Here is a 17,844-nt window from a genome sequence, read left to right on the forward strand (position 1 = left end):
GATTTGTTGGATTATAGAAGTACAAGTGTTTATTATGGCTGGTACTGAGAATAAACAGTTGCTTGCATATGCCAGCTACTATGGAAATATGTTTTTAAGTTCTAATGTGAGCTGTAAACCAAAGCTACTTCAGTTAAAAAAAATTCAATACTTAGACTGTGGGGAGAAGTAGTCAGTGCCAGAGAAAACATTCCCATTTAATAATGTTTGAACATAGAGCTGTGATGCAGTTTGTAGCAAGGCAGTGAGAAAAACCCACAACTAATCCTTCATTGCAGCTGTCTGAACTTTTGGTTGTCTGCCATACTTTAAACAGCGACTTCTTTTTCCTGGTGACTCAAGACTTGAATGACCTAGTGTGGAGAGTTTAAGCTATATACAAAAAAGGAATTAAGTAAGAAATAGCCAAAGTAAGTTGGGTTGCACACCCCAGCAAATCAGGGGTTTGTATCTTAAGTCCTCTTCAGTGCCTAGGAAAAAATATTAAAATAAATAGATACCTTTTTATTTATTTATTTTTGGCAAGGAAATATTCTGTGGTTTAGGCACCCATCTCTCCTCCTTCCTCTCTTCTCTCTCCTTGGAGTACTGATGATATATGGAAACTAAGTTCTGTAGAGAGTTCAAATTTTGAAGTTTATAAATGCTAACCTTTCCTGTAGGCAAACTTTCTAATCTTTGATTACTTTTAACTTTTTCTTCCCATTGATAGATCTCATGGGTAGGTCTTTTAAGCGGCATGAAGTAACAAATGTGCTTTTTTTCCCTGATTGATTCTTTTGCAAAGTAATGAAACTTGCTTACTTTCACATGGAAATATGGGGGTCAGAGGAGTAATTTTATGTAAATACCAACTTTAAAAAAGAAAAAAGGCTTTCTGCCTTTGCCCCATTCTCACTATCACTTATTTGAAAATGAATTAAACATTTAATTCATTTAATTTAAGTATTATCCTGAACTGATGGAAACCATGTAGTTTGACAAGTCTTACAACGTTCTAATAATATCTTATTAAGACTAATTTCTAAATGGTCATTCACAGCTACATATTCTGATCTTTCATAGCTATGTATTATGTTGTATCTTTTGCATGGGAAATAATTGGGTATTAAAAAAAGGTAAATCATTGAAGGAAAAAATCAATCAATGCTGGGTCCAATGCCCACGGCAACAAATCCACAGCATAATAGCTTTTGAGGTACACTAAGCAGCAAGGCAGTACAACACAATAAACCATATATTGTTATCTATCTGACTAATGCGAGGACAAACACAGAAACTGAGGAGATTTTAGCCTGAGAACTCAGTAAATACCTAAAATGCATGAACACAGTGTTTCTGTGCAAAGGGGAGCAAACGCCTTTTGGTTGCAAGGGTTTGAACCCCCAACTATTTCCAGTAGCTTTGTGTTTCATCCCACGGCATCAGTTCTCAGCCAGCTGAAGCCAATTTATGCAGTCTCTGTCCAGACACAGCAGCACATGATCTATATGAAATGGAGGCTCAGGTAACAGGTAGCTGTTAATAATGAAAAGGAGGGAGGAGGGAGATCGTATCTCAGTTTTAACCCCAGTGAGCAGATTCCAATTAGCCTCTTGTAATATGTGGTTTCCCTAGATGAGAATGACACATGACTTTTATCACAGAGCAATAGATCATCCGTTTGTTATTTTTCCCAAACTCTCTGAATCATTCTGGTTAAGTGGATACTGTGAGTACAAAGAGATGATTCCACAAAAGAGAGTAGATATTCTAAAGCAGAACTAGGCTGGCAGTCTAAGCTATACACTTTTCAGCTATTTTTTTTAATATCAAAGTATCTTCTACAAGACTTATCCAAGTAACAGACCTATCTTTTCTTCATAAACGTGGGCAAACTGGATGATTTGCACAAGAACACACACAAGGCGCTTCCTTTCCTCGTTTTTTTTGTAACTTGATTTTTATTTAAATACCTCCAAAGCATTATGTTAATGTACACTTTCTTCTGGTTCATGAATAACAAGTATTTTTAAGTCTCAAAGAAGATCCTTGTACAATTTGTGTTTGTAATTATATTCTGAGTCTCATTTTCACATGTTCAGTTCCTCAGCCAAATGGTGTTGACTTTTCATTTTGAATGATGCTACACAGAACTGTAACACCTACTCGTACCTTTCAGTTAAGCAATGTTTTTAATGGATGTTCCCTTGTTTATCTTTCAGCATATTTCCATGGGATTACAGACGATAAGTTTTAGCTGAGTTAACAGTCTCCATAAAGTTGCTTAGTGCAAAATCCATTGTTGGGGGGTTTTCTTCTGCATAAAAAAAAAATAGTTTACAACAGAAATTCTAGGTTATTTCATAGTCTAGAATGCATTAAAAGCATAAACTCACGTGTACGTCAGAGACATATTTACAAATCTGTACACTTTGTGTCCTTCTTTATTTACTGCAACTCTTGCCAGGCAACTAGGTTCAACTCTTACCACTCTGAGGTCAAATTCTCCAAGATAACATATATCCACCATCTAAAAATGCTTTGTTTTGCTTACCAGCCCTGAGATTGGTGGCTGCATGTAAGAGGGGCCCAATTCTGCACTCCATTTCATAAAGCCTACCTTCCATGGAGTTAGAGAGGGTTACCACTGTGGCTCAAGGCAGAATACGGAAATGGGTGAACCCCACCCAGGCACTTTTTCTTACTCCAATATTTTGATGTGTTGAGCTACTGGCATATTTTGACTGAGTGGCAGATGAATTTGTTTCTGACCTGCAGATTACTCACAGTTGCCAGACTTTCTCTTGTTCGTTCAGAAAGGTAAGGAAGAGTACCTCATACTAAACTCACACTATGTTATGGGATTCTAGAAAACATGCTCCCCTCTCTCCCTATTTATTTTCAGAACTACTGAAAATGGAACATGCTGTTGGAAAAGCCTCAGTGCTTTTACACCAACAGCCAGTCTAAAAAGCCAAGTGTTTTCATTTTGTCAACTGGATGCAATTTCTTTCTTTCTCAGGTCTGCTTTATCTTTAAAACCACAATAAGCAGCATGCAAAAGGGCTATCTCCCATAGCCAGCATCCACCCCAAACACCCCTCCAGCCGATGAAAGAGCAGAATGGTGAAAAAATCAGTCCTTCCACAGAGTTCACATGGCAAAAGTATTATACATGGCTTCAGTTGCCAGAGGTACTACTGGCTGTGAATTAAAACTCAGTGTCTTGGTCAGTCAACATCATGTTCAGAAAAGCAGCTGACTTTATTATATAGAGTTCCCCTGGAAAGTGCTTCATCACTGTTTGGCTCTGTAATAAGAGGCTATTCATCATAACACCTGGAATCAAAGGTGCTCTGACTCCTCTCCTGCTGATATTTAAGGAAGAATGGCACTTAGAGTATTATCTGAATTCCAGGGAGACATCATAGTTTCTGTAGGAAGATTAGAATAAGAATGGAATTTCTTCACTAAGGCTAAAAGAACACCTTCCAGAAAAATAGCACAATGATCCAACTTTCACGGTTTGTTAAATTCACAATGTTGAAGAAAATTACCTTAGTAATCGTTGCTATAGTATCCATTAAAGTATGGTAGCATATAGTTTTTCTTTTTAAGACGCGTCAGGTAATAGTTTGTTACGGTGGTTTATCCTGACCAGCTTGGGCAGGTTCTAAAAAAGGAACAAACACCACATGTGTGGTTGCTCCAAAAACATCCGTTTCCTATTCTTCCCTCCTTTTCCTCTTCCACTGAGAATAGACCAAAAAGGCCCGACCAGCCCTACCATTACATTATAACCAGGTAACACAGAAATTAATCAATTAATTTATTATTAATAGGAGCAAAATGTAAAAGCGGAACAAATTGTAGATGTGGTACCGAGCATGCTTGTGTCCTGCTGATGTCTCCAAAAGACCCTTGTGATTAAAATGTACAGATTCTTTAGCTCTGCAAAGTTGAATATGCTAAACTGTGATTTCAAAAGGTTGAAATCTCTTCTGTCTTCTATGTTCCTTTAGCATTGTGGTTTTTCTTCTGCTTTCTCCACTGCTGGATTTTAGCATCCATGAGTCATGTGATCCTTCTAGCATCAGTATGTTTATTTCTTCTGATCTCTAGCATCTCTGCCAAACAGCCCCTGGTTAGACTTTCTGCATTTCGATGTGCTGGTGATGGTAGTGGTGGTAGCAGTGATGTCTGGGCTGACACCTTCCATTTAATTTATAGACAGAATTTTTTTGCTGCCGTTTTTTGAAAAACCACACTGCCAGTACAGCTGCAGCCACTAACAAGCAGAGAAGAATCACAATTACTGCTATGATAGCACCTTTACTGGACTTGGGACAATCCTCTCCCTCACAGGGCTCAGAAGTCGGGACAGGCTTTTCTCCAAGGCCCTGGGTGAGATTTTCTTGCTCAGCTAGTTCCTGGGATGCTGTGTCAGTAAGGATGTCTGGAGCTGGTGCAGTGGTTGCTACTTGTTCTGGGTAGGTGGTTGTTTCTTTTGGTTCTGCGTATGGAGTGTAATCAGAGGGACTGAGCATCACAGAGGTTTCTGACGTGGATGTTTTTAAGCTGGTTATGTCAAACAGTATTGTTGTACTGGGCTCCTGAGTCACAGTTTCCAGAGATGCAGCTGGATGTTCCCCTGCAGCATCATCATAACCTCTGCTCACACTGAAGTTCTCCAGACCACTTGCTGATGTAAGTGATACTGGTGTCTCTTTAGCCCCTTCATCATCTATCCTTGTTGTTGCTGCCACAATCTGTGTCAGACCTTCCTCTGGAGCTGGGCTGCCATTTCCCGATTTTCTTACTTCAACATGATTTGGTTGGTCAGTCGTGAGGACGATGTCGTCTTCTGTTCCCATCGAACCATCAACTTTATCGCCCTCCTCTTCCTCTACTTCCTCCTCTACCACCTCTTGTGTTACTGGATAACCATCTAACCACGATTCATCAGTAATGGCAACTGCATCTATCACTGTCTTTGTATCATTAGCTGTGAGAATGGGTCCAATGGGGAAATCGTCACTGTCATAAAACATTTTGGCACCAGGCTCATCATAGGTTGTCTTCCCTCCAATGTGGTTATCACCTTCAGGAAACTGTGCTTTAGTGGAATCATCTGTCTCTTTCTCTGATTCAGGTTCACTGAAAGTTTCTGATGGAAACCAAAAGAAGTTTTTTTGACTTAGAAGTGACACGGGGGACTCAGTTGGTGTCCTGCTTCCTTTTTCAGAAGTGTCTGTGTCCTGAGTAACACCTTTGGTGCTTCCAGTTCTTCCTTCCTCTGAACTTTTACTGAAGGAAAGCTGTTCTTGCTCCTGCTCAATTTCTTCCTTGCCATTGCTATGTTCATTCTCAACAATAGGTATTGATCTGTCATCAGGAAAATTATCTTCATAGTCGATGTGTGCCTCGGTTTCATCTAGCAACATTAAAAACAAACCAGAGAAGCCAACATTTAATTTCTCCAGAAAAGCACTGGGATCATCTGTTGCAATAAGCCAAGAAGAAAGGTGGAATGAAGAGTGACTCTTAGACAGTATTTTTCATTCTGTGTTATTGCTTATTTGAAAGGGATATGGTCTACCATAAGCTGATACACAATACAAAATTTTTTACAACATCATAGACGTGTCAACACTAACTGCTAATATCTTACCTTTCCAGATTTAAAAATTTATAATAAATAACTTATTGCCTGCAGTTAGAGGATTCCCTTCAGTTGCTTATGCTTCTCTCAAATCTTTGCCCTCCCTAATATCACTCTACCAGACTTGAGAAAAAAATTTCATCACATTCAAGCAAGAAATGTGCATGGAGAGGAAGGTATAGAAAAAAGTAATCAATTACTAATTGACAACTAAAAAAAACCAAACCAAACTGTTTTGGGGTTTTTTAAACTAGAAGAAGTTTTACAGCAACTTCATCCATTTTGAGCCAGATGGCTTTAAAGGATTATATCCAGTATCTTATGTTCAAAGTATCAAAGTACATATTTATCATTATCCTGCTTTTCTTCGGTACCTTGGTGTTGCAATGATACAACCTCTGGGGCCAGAACTGTCTTTCTCATTCCATGAGAGCTCTTCAAAGCTGCCTCAGAAAGATCCCACCACCAAAGCTGACACTGAGTTCTGCTTGTTTTCATCTGAAGAACTTATATCCAATACTTAAAGCCTAACTCCTAGGTATCATGATAATACTGTCTGTAAGCAACTCTCAGGCTTCCAATTTTAAGAAATGAAATGTTACCAAAAAGAAGAGAGGAAAAAACCAAAATCAAACTGGTAAAAAAAAAAACCCACTGAGTGCAACAGAGGGGTGGATTCATTGCAAAATTTGAGTTTGATTTAGCAATACTCCCCATGTCTCAACAGATCTAGCACTCAAAGCAAAATAGGCTTGACTGAAAGCATGAAGCTAAATGTTTGAATTTGAATTAAATAATGCATTGTAATTTATATTTCTTTCACTCTTCTAAAACCTTAGCTCAATGAAACATTTTCCAAACTGGACAGGGTGGTTGATTTTCAGCTCACACAAGTTTTACTCCTTAGAAAGTTGATGTAATTGCTGAGATTTATGCTGGCATTAAAAGTCATAGAAAATAGTGCCTTGGGATATGGAAAATAAAACAGACTGAATCATGGTGAGAATTTTTCTTTTTAAGAGAGTGTTTAGTCTTTCATGAAGACAGTGAAGCAATAGACCTGGCATGGCACAGGAAACAAGAAATTAATAGGAGAAACTGTATTACAGATCAATGCATTCATAAAACCTTTTTTTTTTTTGCATTTCTACACTCAACTAATTTTGCATTACATTTTCATCTGGGGCACACCTCAATTTCCACCTGAGTCACATTCTCCTTGGAGACTGCTTCCCAGACTTCTGGCAGAGCCATATTTGGTCTCGTCTTAAAAAAGATTAGAAATATTGTCAAACCAGTCTGACCAAAAACGCTTAGCAGTGATACAGCTCACACCAGCTCACTTTTTGCCAGAACAGCTTAATCCAGGTGCCAAAACAGAATGAGCATTAACAAAAGGTATTTTCCTTGGAATAGCATCTGGGTTTACCAGAAATCAAAGCACTTATGCTGAGGAAACCAAAACGTGTGCCATAGCTTGCGGAGAGTTAATACCTCTGTGAAAGCTATCTTCCTGTAGAGGAGGTCTGCTCATCTCACAAGAAGGGTGTTGGGGGAAACCTGCCCATGATAAAACAGTACCAGCAACTGACCTCTCTCCCTCCTGGTCCCAGTGTCCTCATCTGCTTGTATAATCCTCTAGATCCTCTCCATCTTCTCCAAAGCAGAAAAGACTTCTGTCTGGTGCAAGGGTAACTTAACAGTCAGGGGAGTACAACTTTTGGAGTGAAAAGCTTCCTGGTAGGACTCTCACTTTTCTAGTTAATCCTAAAATATTTTCCAGTAGTTTTTCAGAATTTTATAAATGAATGGAGACCAGCTCTGAATATTAAAGCATTTTAGCAACATATTCATGAAGCTCTGCATGGCACTGGCCATTGCTATGTTGCACTTCTACTAGCCATCAAACATTAGTCTCACTTTGTCCTTTGTCTTGCTTCCATTTAAGAATTTTTCTACCTGGATGGCACTCTCTTTGCATGGAAATGGTGTCTCAAACCATTGTGTTGTCCATCCAGACTCCTGCTAGAGGTTGATACCTGGCATGCCTGCTTCACTAAAGTCCGGTGTCTCTCAGGACAGCCTATAGATGTCTGTTGCGTGTACATGAACTGGAACATTGTAATGTGAGAAGTCACCATTTACCAGCTGTTATAGTAATTGTTTTCTTTTTGGAGATACATCATCACACCAGTCTGTGTTCACCTGTGTGTCTCTTGTACCTCTATTTTTGCCACTCATCTACTTTTCAGACTACAGTAATCCATCTGAGGTTGAAACACTAATTTTTATGTTGTGGTGTTCTAGAGTAGGCCCACACATCCATGATCAAAAATTACATCCACATGCTTGTGTTGTTTCCTCCAGACCTATTATTTAGTTAGCTATGTGAATGAGCAGCTACTATAGTATCTTAGGTACTGGTCAATGAGATGGCCAGTATGATCCATCCTCATTCACTGATGAGTATGGATCACTGGTGAATGCTTAACAACTGCAGTAACACGCTTTTTATAGAATTCAAAGCTCTTTCTCTTTAGTGCCTCTCCTGCCATATAGTTTCAGCCCATGGAGGCACATCAGGAAAAAGCATGTGCTCCTAAGAAAATACAAGTCCTCAGTCTATCAGAACATACTAAAGGTTTGTTGAACCATCAATCAAGTCTCCATCGAACCTGCTGTCTTTGGTCCTGATCCTGCCTGTAGGGAAATGAATTGATGCTTTCTTAATGCTGAGCTGAGGAAAGAAAAGGCCCATTGTAGTCTAAAGGGAGCCTGAGATTGGAGCTCATTATGCACTGCTCGTCACTGCATAAGGGAGTCTTGTTCCTTCTGACAATCAGATTGTGGCCCAAGTTGTAAAGCTGCTATAAAGTATTTTCATATGCAATCTCACGTTTTTCTATAGTTTATAGCGAAGGCTACCAACATAACTAATGTTAGCTTACAGGATGCCAGAATGAAAGCAGCTATTGAGCTCTCTAACCATCAAAGGAAGTACAGACCCCCTTACTCTGAAGCTTTGATTTATATGATCCTGGATTGATTTACACAGTAACAATACTCTGTTCTTTCTTCTGGGCCTCTGACTTTCAAATGGGGGTTGGTGACTTCGTAGTACCACGACAATCTTTTAAGTCCTGATTTTCCAAGCACAGATTGCGTTTCTTTTTGCTCACCTCCTCAGCACTTCCTTGAACTTTTGAGATCCCCGAATCTTAGTGTTGGTACTGAACAGCAACAACCAAAGTAGATTCAGCTCCACCTCTTATCCAAGTAGTTGTAACCACTACTTATACCCATTTTTAAAACAACTAGTAACTGATTTAAAAGTGGTTGCATCTTCCTTTCTACCCAGGCAGGTCTGGTTTTAAGAAAAGTCAGTCACTAAAATTAATATATCCAAGACCAAAATCTTTCTATATTTGGTCATTGTCACATCTTACCCCTACCCTCCTCTGGCAGACTCAAGGATCAGTGAGTTTTACCCGATGTCTAAGGGATTACCGAGGCTAAAATGAACCTTTTACAGCAACAGATGCTGCACTGACATGCTACCAAAGACATGAAGCTAAATTAAAAGGTAAAATCCTTTTAATTTTTAATTATTAATTTTTGGGAGGCAACGGTCCTTAGGAGCTTTTATCTCTTTCAATTTTTGATCCTAATGTGAAAACAGTGACCAAACATAGAGACAGGCAAATACAAGAGGCTTGGTTTTCCACACTCTAGGATCACTTTAATTTTTCTTCTAGATAGCATTTTGGCATCCAAGCTCTATTTTGAGTGTTGCTATTTTAGACAACCATAAAGTGCACTGCATATTTTGTGGATGTATTTTTGGACTACAGGAAATGGAAACTTGATTCTATGTAGACCATCATTATAAACATTTCTACTGTATAAAAACATCTTTATTCTAAGAATCTCAAAGTAACTACAGCAAATGTTAACAAGACAGCATCTGTCTTTAAGGGTGGGAAGGAAAAGAGCATGTAGACCAATTTGCCCAAGATCAGCCAGATTTGTGAACTCCAGCATCTCAAAGAATTATCCATTTGATTTGGATCAGTCACACAAGCACACTTTTGTCGAGTCAACCAGAGCGCTAGACAGAAATTGTGTTGCTTTTTGTCTTTTGCAATAACTACAAGAAGGAGAATAATTTTTATTCCAGCAGAAAGCCCATTAATATAAATAAATAACCCATCAATTTTTTTTTTTTCTAATTCCATTTGGCAGAATCAGTTCATGTCAGATCGATACTTTACATTAATCTAACACAACCACTCACTGACAGGCCTGAAAAGGGAACTGAAGTTTGTTATAACAATTGTTTTGACAGGCCACGGAGATATTTTGTTGCTGATTTTATTTTTCTGTCATAACTCTTCCTTTGCACTCTCAGAATTAAAAAAAAAAAATAAAAAAGCATTCCCAAAGAAGATCAAACACCAGAAACATTTTGTTTGATTCTCTTAATTTGAAAAAAACCAACCAAACAAAGAAACAACCAAACAGACAAAACAACATCCTAAAAAACACGAAAGGAAATGGTGCTGGTCAGTTGTGCTTACAGACCACATGAATGTGAATCAACTCAGAAAGCAATGTTTGAAGTAATGAGAATAAGCAAAAGTAATGAGAACCAGGCTAAATGACTTGGGAGTTGAAGGTAAAACTTTCAGAGATGGTCAAGTTAGCCAAATCCTCCTTACACTGACATCAGAAGTACGGTCCTCAGTTAGATTAGCTCTGAACACATTAGACAAGTATCCAAGTGTTGACACTGGGGAGATCCCTTTGATGTGCAGAAGAAATGGACCCTTCTGCCACAAGCATATGGTGGGAAAAACCCAAAGCATTCCAGAGAAAAGGATAAATAGATGATATTCTTTTGAGCCAGTTTTAGGGCAGAGGTGGGACAGGATTTCCCAGCTTTATCATCTCCCTTCTCTTTGAGGAAGCAAACTCTCAGGGATGCAGCCTAATGCAATGCAGGCCTGACCTCCCCCACAGAAGTGTTGGTGTTAATGCTTCTGATATTGAACCTGTAGTTCATTTTGGGGAAAAAAAAAAAAAGTCATTTAGCAATGGTCACTTTAGTCTCTGCCTGCAGGACAGCCACAGTATGGCATATGTACATCTGCTTTCGGACCTTACTACAACGCCAATCTTCAGGATATATTTTATGAAACAAATGCATTCTTTCCACAGAAATAATAAAAAAAAAAACAACCACATACTTAATATAACCCCAAAATTATTTTTTGTCAGTTATGCCCATAGCCAAGTTCTGCTGTGTATTTTGGGTTATATGGGTATTGATGCATAACTTCTTTTTCATTGAATTTACAAATCTACCAACTGTACAGTTGCACACTTGCATCCTGGGTGCCAGAATGGACTGTATCTCTTCTTACTGGATCAAAACAGAGAGGAAAGATGATCATGGAGTGACTTCAAAGAACACTTGAGTGCTATATTTAGACATTGGTGTGATGATGTTTGTTGGCTCCATATTTGCTCTGGATGAACAACTGGGAGTGTAAAGCAGGCCCAGTGTTTTTACACAAACAAGAAAAACATGCAGTTATTGTGGTTTAGTCTGATATTCTGCCTGGACAGCTGGACATTATAACAGGGAAGATGCCAAGTAGAACAATGACATGCAGGTATAACATCCCCAAATCTCAGAAAGCTTTATGAAATTAGATAAATGTCATCACTCTTTCACAGGTGAGGTGGAGCAAGCAGCAGAGAGCAGTACAGTGACTTCTTTAATCTCAGAGACAGTGAAAAATACAGGAACAATCTCTTATCTCTCAATCCTGTGACCACAGTTTTCTCCCTGTGGTCTCACTGTGTTGGTGTAAGAGCATTGGGAACACTTCACATTTCCAGTTGCTTGCCCGGCACAGATGCAGAGCAAGGGAACCGTATCATCTTACCAACCTCTAAACATAGCACTTAGATGTTCACTGAGGAGGTTTCACAAACATCTTTCCACTGATGTCAGCTGGTTAGGACAGAAGAAGTCCACTCTGCCAACAGGGATATAAATTCTCTGTTAAGTCCCATCATTAACCTTCATGATAGGGAAGGTGCTCTCTTGTCTCAAAGCACTGATAAAGCACTGTGAGTGCTGAATTCTGGAGTACTTAATAATTATTCTTCTCTCTCCTATGACCCCAAAATATCAGTCAACTGTAAATCAGGTTTCTCTTAATTAATTCCTTTTTTTTTTTTCTGTTCTTTTCCACTGAATTCTTACTTTTTAAAAAATAAAGAACCCTAGCGATCAGGAGGATTAAATACATAATTATTAGTTGAACACTTACTGTATTTTCTATCCCAGGTCCTTAAAGTGTTTGAAAAACATTAATTGGAGGAAACCCCTTAACATGCACTCTACATTGAAACAATTGAAAAAATCATAATCCACGATATCACATCTACCCCAAGTTTCAGTGTTGATGTTTGTAATTTTACAGACACTTTCCTATTTCTTTCAAAAATATTTTTCTCTCCTCTGTGGCTATGTGCAAGGCTCAGGCAGAACTGGGGAAATAGACTATTTATCCAGAGGAAACAGTGAAACACACAAAATTTAAATGGCCTGATTCTTTCCATTCCTTACTTTGATGTAATACAGTTTTATTTCTGTGTGTGGTGAAGTTACAACTTCCACTAATCTCAGTGAAGGAAAAAGAAGTATCAGTTTGGTGCAGATTACAGGAGATTCAGACCCACTAGGTTAGTTGAAGATGTCCCTGCTTATTGCAGGGGTGTTGGACTAGATGACCTTTAGAGGTCCTTTCCAACCCAAACTGTTCTATGATTCTGTATTCTATGATCAGGTGGAGATACTCTTTTTTCTGTCTTTCCCTCCATGCTCCTTCTCTATACCCTGAATTATTTCACTTAATCATCCGAACTGCTGTTTGAAATAACAGTTTCAGAAGCTGAAATAGTTCAAAAAAATATTGGTCCTTTTATTTTGGAGGGTTTTTTTACCCATTTGGATGGGTTTGAAAGTCTGGTTCCCTGGTGCACAGACATGACCTATTTCTACTAAGAACAAGTTTGACCTTTTCTCATGATTATCCATTGCCTGATGGTATATATTCATAAGTAAAAATAACTCTTTGCAAGCCCCTGGGCATTAAGGAATATATAGGTTCTGAAACTGATATGCTAACTCCAGCCCATATAGATAGCTCAGCTACCCAATGGCTGCCCAATCTTTTGCTTAAAATTTATCTGTTTTGCTAGAAATAATATCTTAAAACTGTGATTTCTCCCTGACAAAAATAGTAAGATACTCTGATGACCGTTCTTAAATATTGGAAAAAATGGTGAGTTTATGCACTGAGCAGGGAAACAAGAGAAAGCAGAATTCGGATTACATCCACACCTGAACTCATGGTACTATTTAGCTTATGTTTAAACACGGACAAAGTTAGAAAACTACTGCAGAATAACTAACATCTAAAGGTGGATTTTACTGATGGTTTAAATTAAGGAAATATAATTCTTATAATTTTTCCCAGAGCTTTTACATTTTGCTTGGGGTTTTGGTTTGGTTTGGGTTTTTTTGTTTTGTTTTGTTTGGGGTTAGGTTTATTTTGGGGAGATGTTTCTTGTTTGTTTTGTTTCTTAAATAAAAATCCTTTTTCTTGAGTCAAGTAATTTGATAAAAAAAATCCACTATCATTCCTTTCAAAGGAATAAATATCTGGGCAACTACTGTTGTGTTTGTTGACAAAACCATGGTACAAGATACTAACTGTTCACCTTTTTATTGGGGCAAATTAAAAAATCATACACTTTTTTTTTATTTTATTTTTCCATCTCATTGCTTAGCTATAATACAAAATGCATTTCCACCACTCTGTCACAGATGACTTCTATGGCACAGGCAGCTGTCTTAAGTTACATAAGTCTTTCATTTTCCCAAACTAACAAAAGGAAGCAGCATTTATCATTTGTGTAAGGCCAGAAATTCAAAAGGATTAAAGCTAAAGGAAAGGCCTGGTAAAAGCTCAGACCATCTCATTTAGTTTCTTACTGGTCCCTGGAAAAAGTCAAGAGCTTAAAAGATTTTTTTATGTTGAATGGATTCTGCTGCCCAGAAAGAAACTTTGTGCTCATATAAGTAATTTATCCTTGCCTGTGGTTTATTGGAGGTGTCTACCAGTGGGATTGGCGAACCCTTGTTGGACCAGGTAAGACATCGACCTTCACAGGGACTGCCCAGGACACACCTCTGCGAGCCTGGAACCATCTTGGTTAGGCTGATGGGAACATGTGATGCTCTGGAGGGATGCTCCCTGTGCTGGGTGAGCTTACCTTTGACACAGGCCTGGACCTGCCCGTACCACTCCCCGCAGCTGTCGCAGAGTAGCGTGAACGCTGTCTCCTTGTTGCCCATGATGTACCCCTGGGCACAAACATACAGCAGCTCATCCCCCATTTCAAAGCCCGTGTGGCCATGCAGGATGGTGTGGGGGAAGGATGGTGGGTCCCCACAGGGCTTGTCTGAAAGATAAAAAGATATGAGATTGTAGAGACCTTACAATAGTCTTTTAGTATGGTACTAACAGTGGTGCTAAAAGAGTTACCCTGAAGATAAACTTATACATGTCCACAGAAACCTCATCTGTTTCTTTGCCCTTAATGTTCCTTCACAACTATTTTCAGCTGTATTTGGAAAGGTATGTATTGGGCTATAACTGTGATACAATAACCGGGATGTTGTTGATGTCTAACAGTCATGCATCTAGATGGGCTTTGTTTCAAACAAGTCAGGATGCCAAGTTACAGCTGTCTTCCCTGCCTGCTTCTACAAAAGCTAAAAACCTCTTGATCAGGTTGGGACTGGAAAGCAAAAGTTTGGACATAGTCATTTTTCATATCTGCAGAAATGCTTGTGAAATGGTTTAAGATGGGCACTTTGATCTCTTACTACACCTTAGGAAGCCAGCAGGGGCTGAGCAATGACCCAGTCCACATTTGCAGAAAGAAAAGGTCCAGGTGAACACCAGTCATTTCTCATACTAATCTTCTAGTCTTTCTTAAAATCAGGTTTCTTCCCAGATACTCAGATTTCCTTTATTTTAGGTTATAGACACCATGAAATAAATAGTGACTTGTGATCTTCAGCTTAAGAACACCTAGGGGTAACATAGCTCTGCTGTGAGAATCTGAAGAGCTAAATTTATCAGGGTATGAAAACCAACAAGATGTTGGATACTATTTTTTTGACAGCACTAAAATCCAGGAAGCAAAAATTACTACAAACAACAAAACTGATTTGTGTTTTGGTTGTATGAAAGAATTGAAGAGAGGAGACAGACAGACAGCTGCTACCCCAATGTAAACTGAATTTTAACTCTCTTTTTCAGGTTTGAGCAATCTTGGCTATTGTTGACAAGGTAGATCAAGGTATTCTAGAGAAATTCTAAGCGTTGTGGATTCTCTTCTCTCAAAGGTCTTCATCTCTCAGAATGCTCTTCAGGAGGGATTTGCCATGTTCCTTTCTCCTCCAGGTTTTTTACAGTCCTTTTTGGTATCTCTTGGTTACACAAAAACAAACCAAACAAAAACCTTATAATGCAAGAACGTGCTTTTACCAGGAAACCCAATGGACAAAGTCTGCAGTGTTGGTACAAATAGACACTTCTATATTCTTTCTCAAATCTGAGATATTTTCCTAGTGGTTCTAGAACCCTTATTGACTGTGGAAGAAAAAAAACCTGTTCCTATTGTTGAAGTGACTGAAGATTCAAAACCTGCTCTTGCTCAGCTGCAGAACAACGGAAAACAAAAAGGCAGATGAGTTCTAGTAATTACATGGGATAAGGAAACGTAGGATCAGGTCTATGTTCTTGTATTGATCTCTCCTGTTGAAATAGTTTGGCTAAGCAAAGATTATGTTCCTTGAAAAGGCTTTTGTTTGGAAGCTGAAAAAGTGACCTCCAAGATTATGCTCCTAAACATGTAGAAGGAGAAACGTTTTCAGAGAGCAGCCTTGCTATTTTGCTGGAGTCCACTTTTAGGGCATCAGCAGCATAAGATCTTACAAGCAACAGTTCCATTGACACCAGTTCACGTCCGGTGTTTTCAGTGGGCAATAGTTTTGACAGAAAAGCTTCTCTCAGGCTTCTTTCTGCAAAAGCCCAGGCTTTCCTGCTTTTGCCCTGGAGACATTCTGCAAAATCCCTGTGAGTCCCAGCTGCTGCTTTTCCCATCATCTACCCGCTTCTGACCTAGGCATAGGTAAAGACATGCTTGTTTAGAAATATGATGTATTTATGTTGTCAGCTGTTTACCTTGTAGTGAAATGAAAATCCTACAATAAACATCCACCCTCTGTGAAAGTTCCTTTGGATCAGGCTTTCAGGAATCATCTGATAGACCTGACTAACCACTTCTCAGCTGGGTAGGCTGAAAACCAGCTGCCACTAATATAAGGGACATGCTACTGAAGTCAAAGCTTTGAAGTCTGTTCTCTGTACTGTACACACACACACATACATATAAATATATATATAAATATATAAATATATATATATACTGTCTAACACCTTCAGAAGTTAGTGGGAGTTATGCACACACACACTGACAGAAAAAAACAAGCTTTTGAGGCTACACAAAGCTCAGTTTATGAACAGTCTTATGGAGGTTTGGCATCCAAGGAAGTGAGGAGCAGTTAGCAGCTAATGCCTTTCCTGTGAACTGGTCAGATGAATAGAGATTGATGTGGATGAAAGGAATAAAAAATTATTTTACTGCCTCACAGGAAGGCTACAGAGCCCTACATTTCATGTCCTTTATTTATATAGCTACCTCTATTGGTACGAATGGGAGCTGTGTGTCTGCTCTGAGGGAAGTATTGATCCCAAGGTTGTATGGGACAATCATACATCAGAGGATATTCTTATCTACAAAGCCTTGCTTCTTGATCCTGTGGCCAGAGGAAGCATACAAGTAACACATTAGTTAAATATGGCAAACACATTCAAAAACCACACTATAACCTTCCAGGAAAGAAGAAAGCTGGAGGGATCTTTACAGTAAAGTTTGACAACAGACATGGTAACAGAATTAAGAGAGCCTGAAAAAGAGACCTGGCTGATGTTTGAATAGAAAGAAAAGCAGAGATTTTAAAGATGTTCATGGACCAACACTCTGCAGGGAACTTTTGATTCTCTCGTGACTTTGTAAGGTCATGCCTTTGCTGCAGAGCATATTGAGTGACAGCATGGACAAGCTTAATTGAAAGCTGATATCCTGCAAACTCAAGTTCCTACATCCGTTTTGCTGCTGTCCTCTCCTGTGTAAGATGTACAGCAATTTTCTGGGTTACAGCATCTTATGGCTCCTCATCCTGCTGCAGTCTTGGTTGCTATGACAATTCCTGCTCAGCCTTTTGCCAAACGTGTTCTTTCTGGTACGCGTACAGAAGTGACACTGGCACAGCAACTCATCAAACTGAGCCACTGCTGGGGACAGGCTTCAGATTTTTGTCTACAGCCTTTGTACGAGGAACTGGAAGAGCATGGGCTTATTTGTAACAACAGTCTGTGCTCAGTGCTGGCATTCAGGCCATTTTCTTGCTGGAAGAGAGGAGGCAGATCTGGGCCACAAAGCGTGACAGAGGGTATGTTGGCAGCAGCTTGTCATGTAGAGGAACAGTGGTGCTCTTTGTTAGGGCCACCACAGGGGTTGCCTGGAGTGGTGATGCTGGTAGATGAGGACTGGGCTTCTCCAGTGCTGAACTCTTCATCTGGAGCTCTGATTTTCCCCACATCTATCCTCCCATAAACCAGCATATTTTCTTAGTGCTTGCAAAAAAAATTAGCCCGCTGCATGCTTCCCAGTAGAAGAGCACGATCTTCTTGATACTCGAGGGCCATCCAACAGGTACTGTGCTCTCTCTGCCTCTCTCTGTTTGTGTTCAAGATCACATCTCAAACCTGGAAACTTGGAATTCGTTTCTGGACATCATGACCCTTCTTGAGTTTTCTGCAAATTGACACTGAGATCAATCATGTAACACGACTCCATATGTTGACAACTGACCTCCGGTAAACAAAGGTGGATTGGGCTACAGAGCAAGACAGCACAGCACAGATATAAGAAAATTAGTTAAAGTACACAGAAAATCCTCCTGTCAGCAGTACTTTGGCACAGAC

At 39.3% G+C, this 17,844-nt stretch overlaps 1 protein-coding gene across 1 annotated transcript in view; it reads right to left on the reverse strand.

The window, feature by feature from the left end:
• Positions 1 to 4,055: 4,055 nt before the first annotated feature.
• Positions 4,056 to 17,844, reverse strand: part of SUSD5 (sushi domain containing 5) — a 39,805-nt gene continuing 26,016 nt past the window's right edge. The window contains exons 4-5 of the mRNA XM_050318675.1: positions 13,997 to 14,185; positions 4,056 to 5,416 (exon numbers count right to left, since the gene is read on the reverse strand). Coding sequence (XP_050174632.1) covers positions 4,128 to 5,416; positions 13,997 to 14,185 — 1,478 coding nt within the window. The 3' untranslated portion in view covers positions 4,056 to 4,127. The remainder of the gene's footprint in view (positions 5,417 to 13,996; positions 14,186 to 17,844) is intronic.

Source organism: Myiozetetes cayanensis, unplaced genomic scaffold (assembly GCF_022539395.1).
Source record: "Myiozetetes cayanensis isolate MyiCay16 unplaced genomic scaffold, myiCay2020 scf1, whole genome shotgun sequence".
In the NCBI taxonomy this organism is placed as follows: Eukaryota; Metazoa; Chordata; class Aves; order Passeriformes; family Tyrannidae; genus Myiozetetes; species Myiozetetes cayanensis.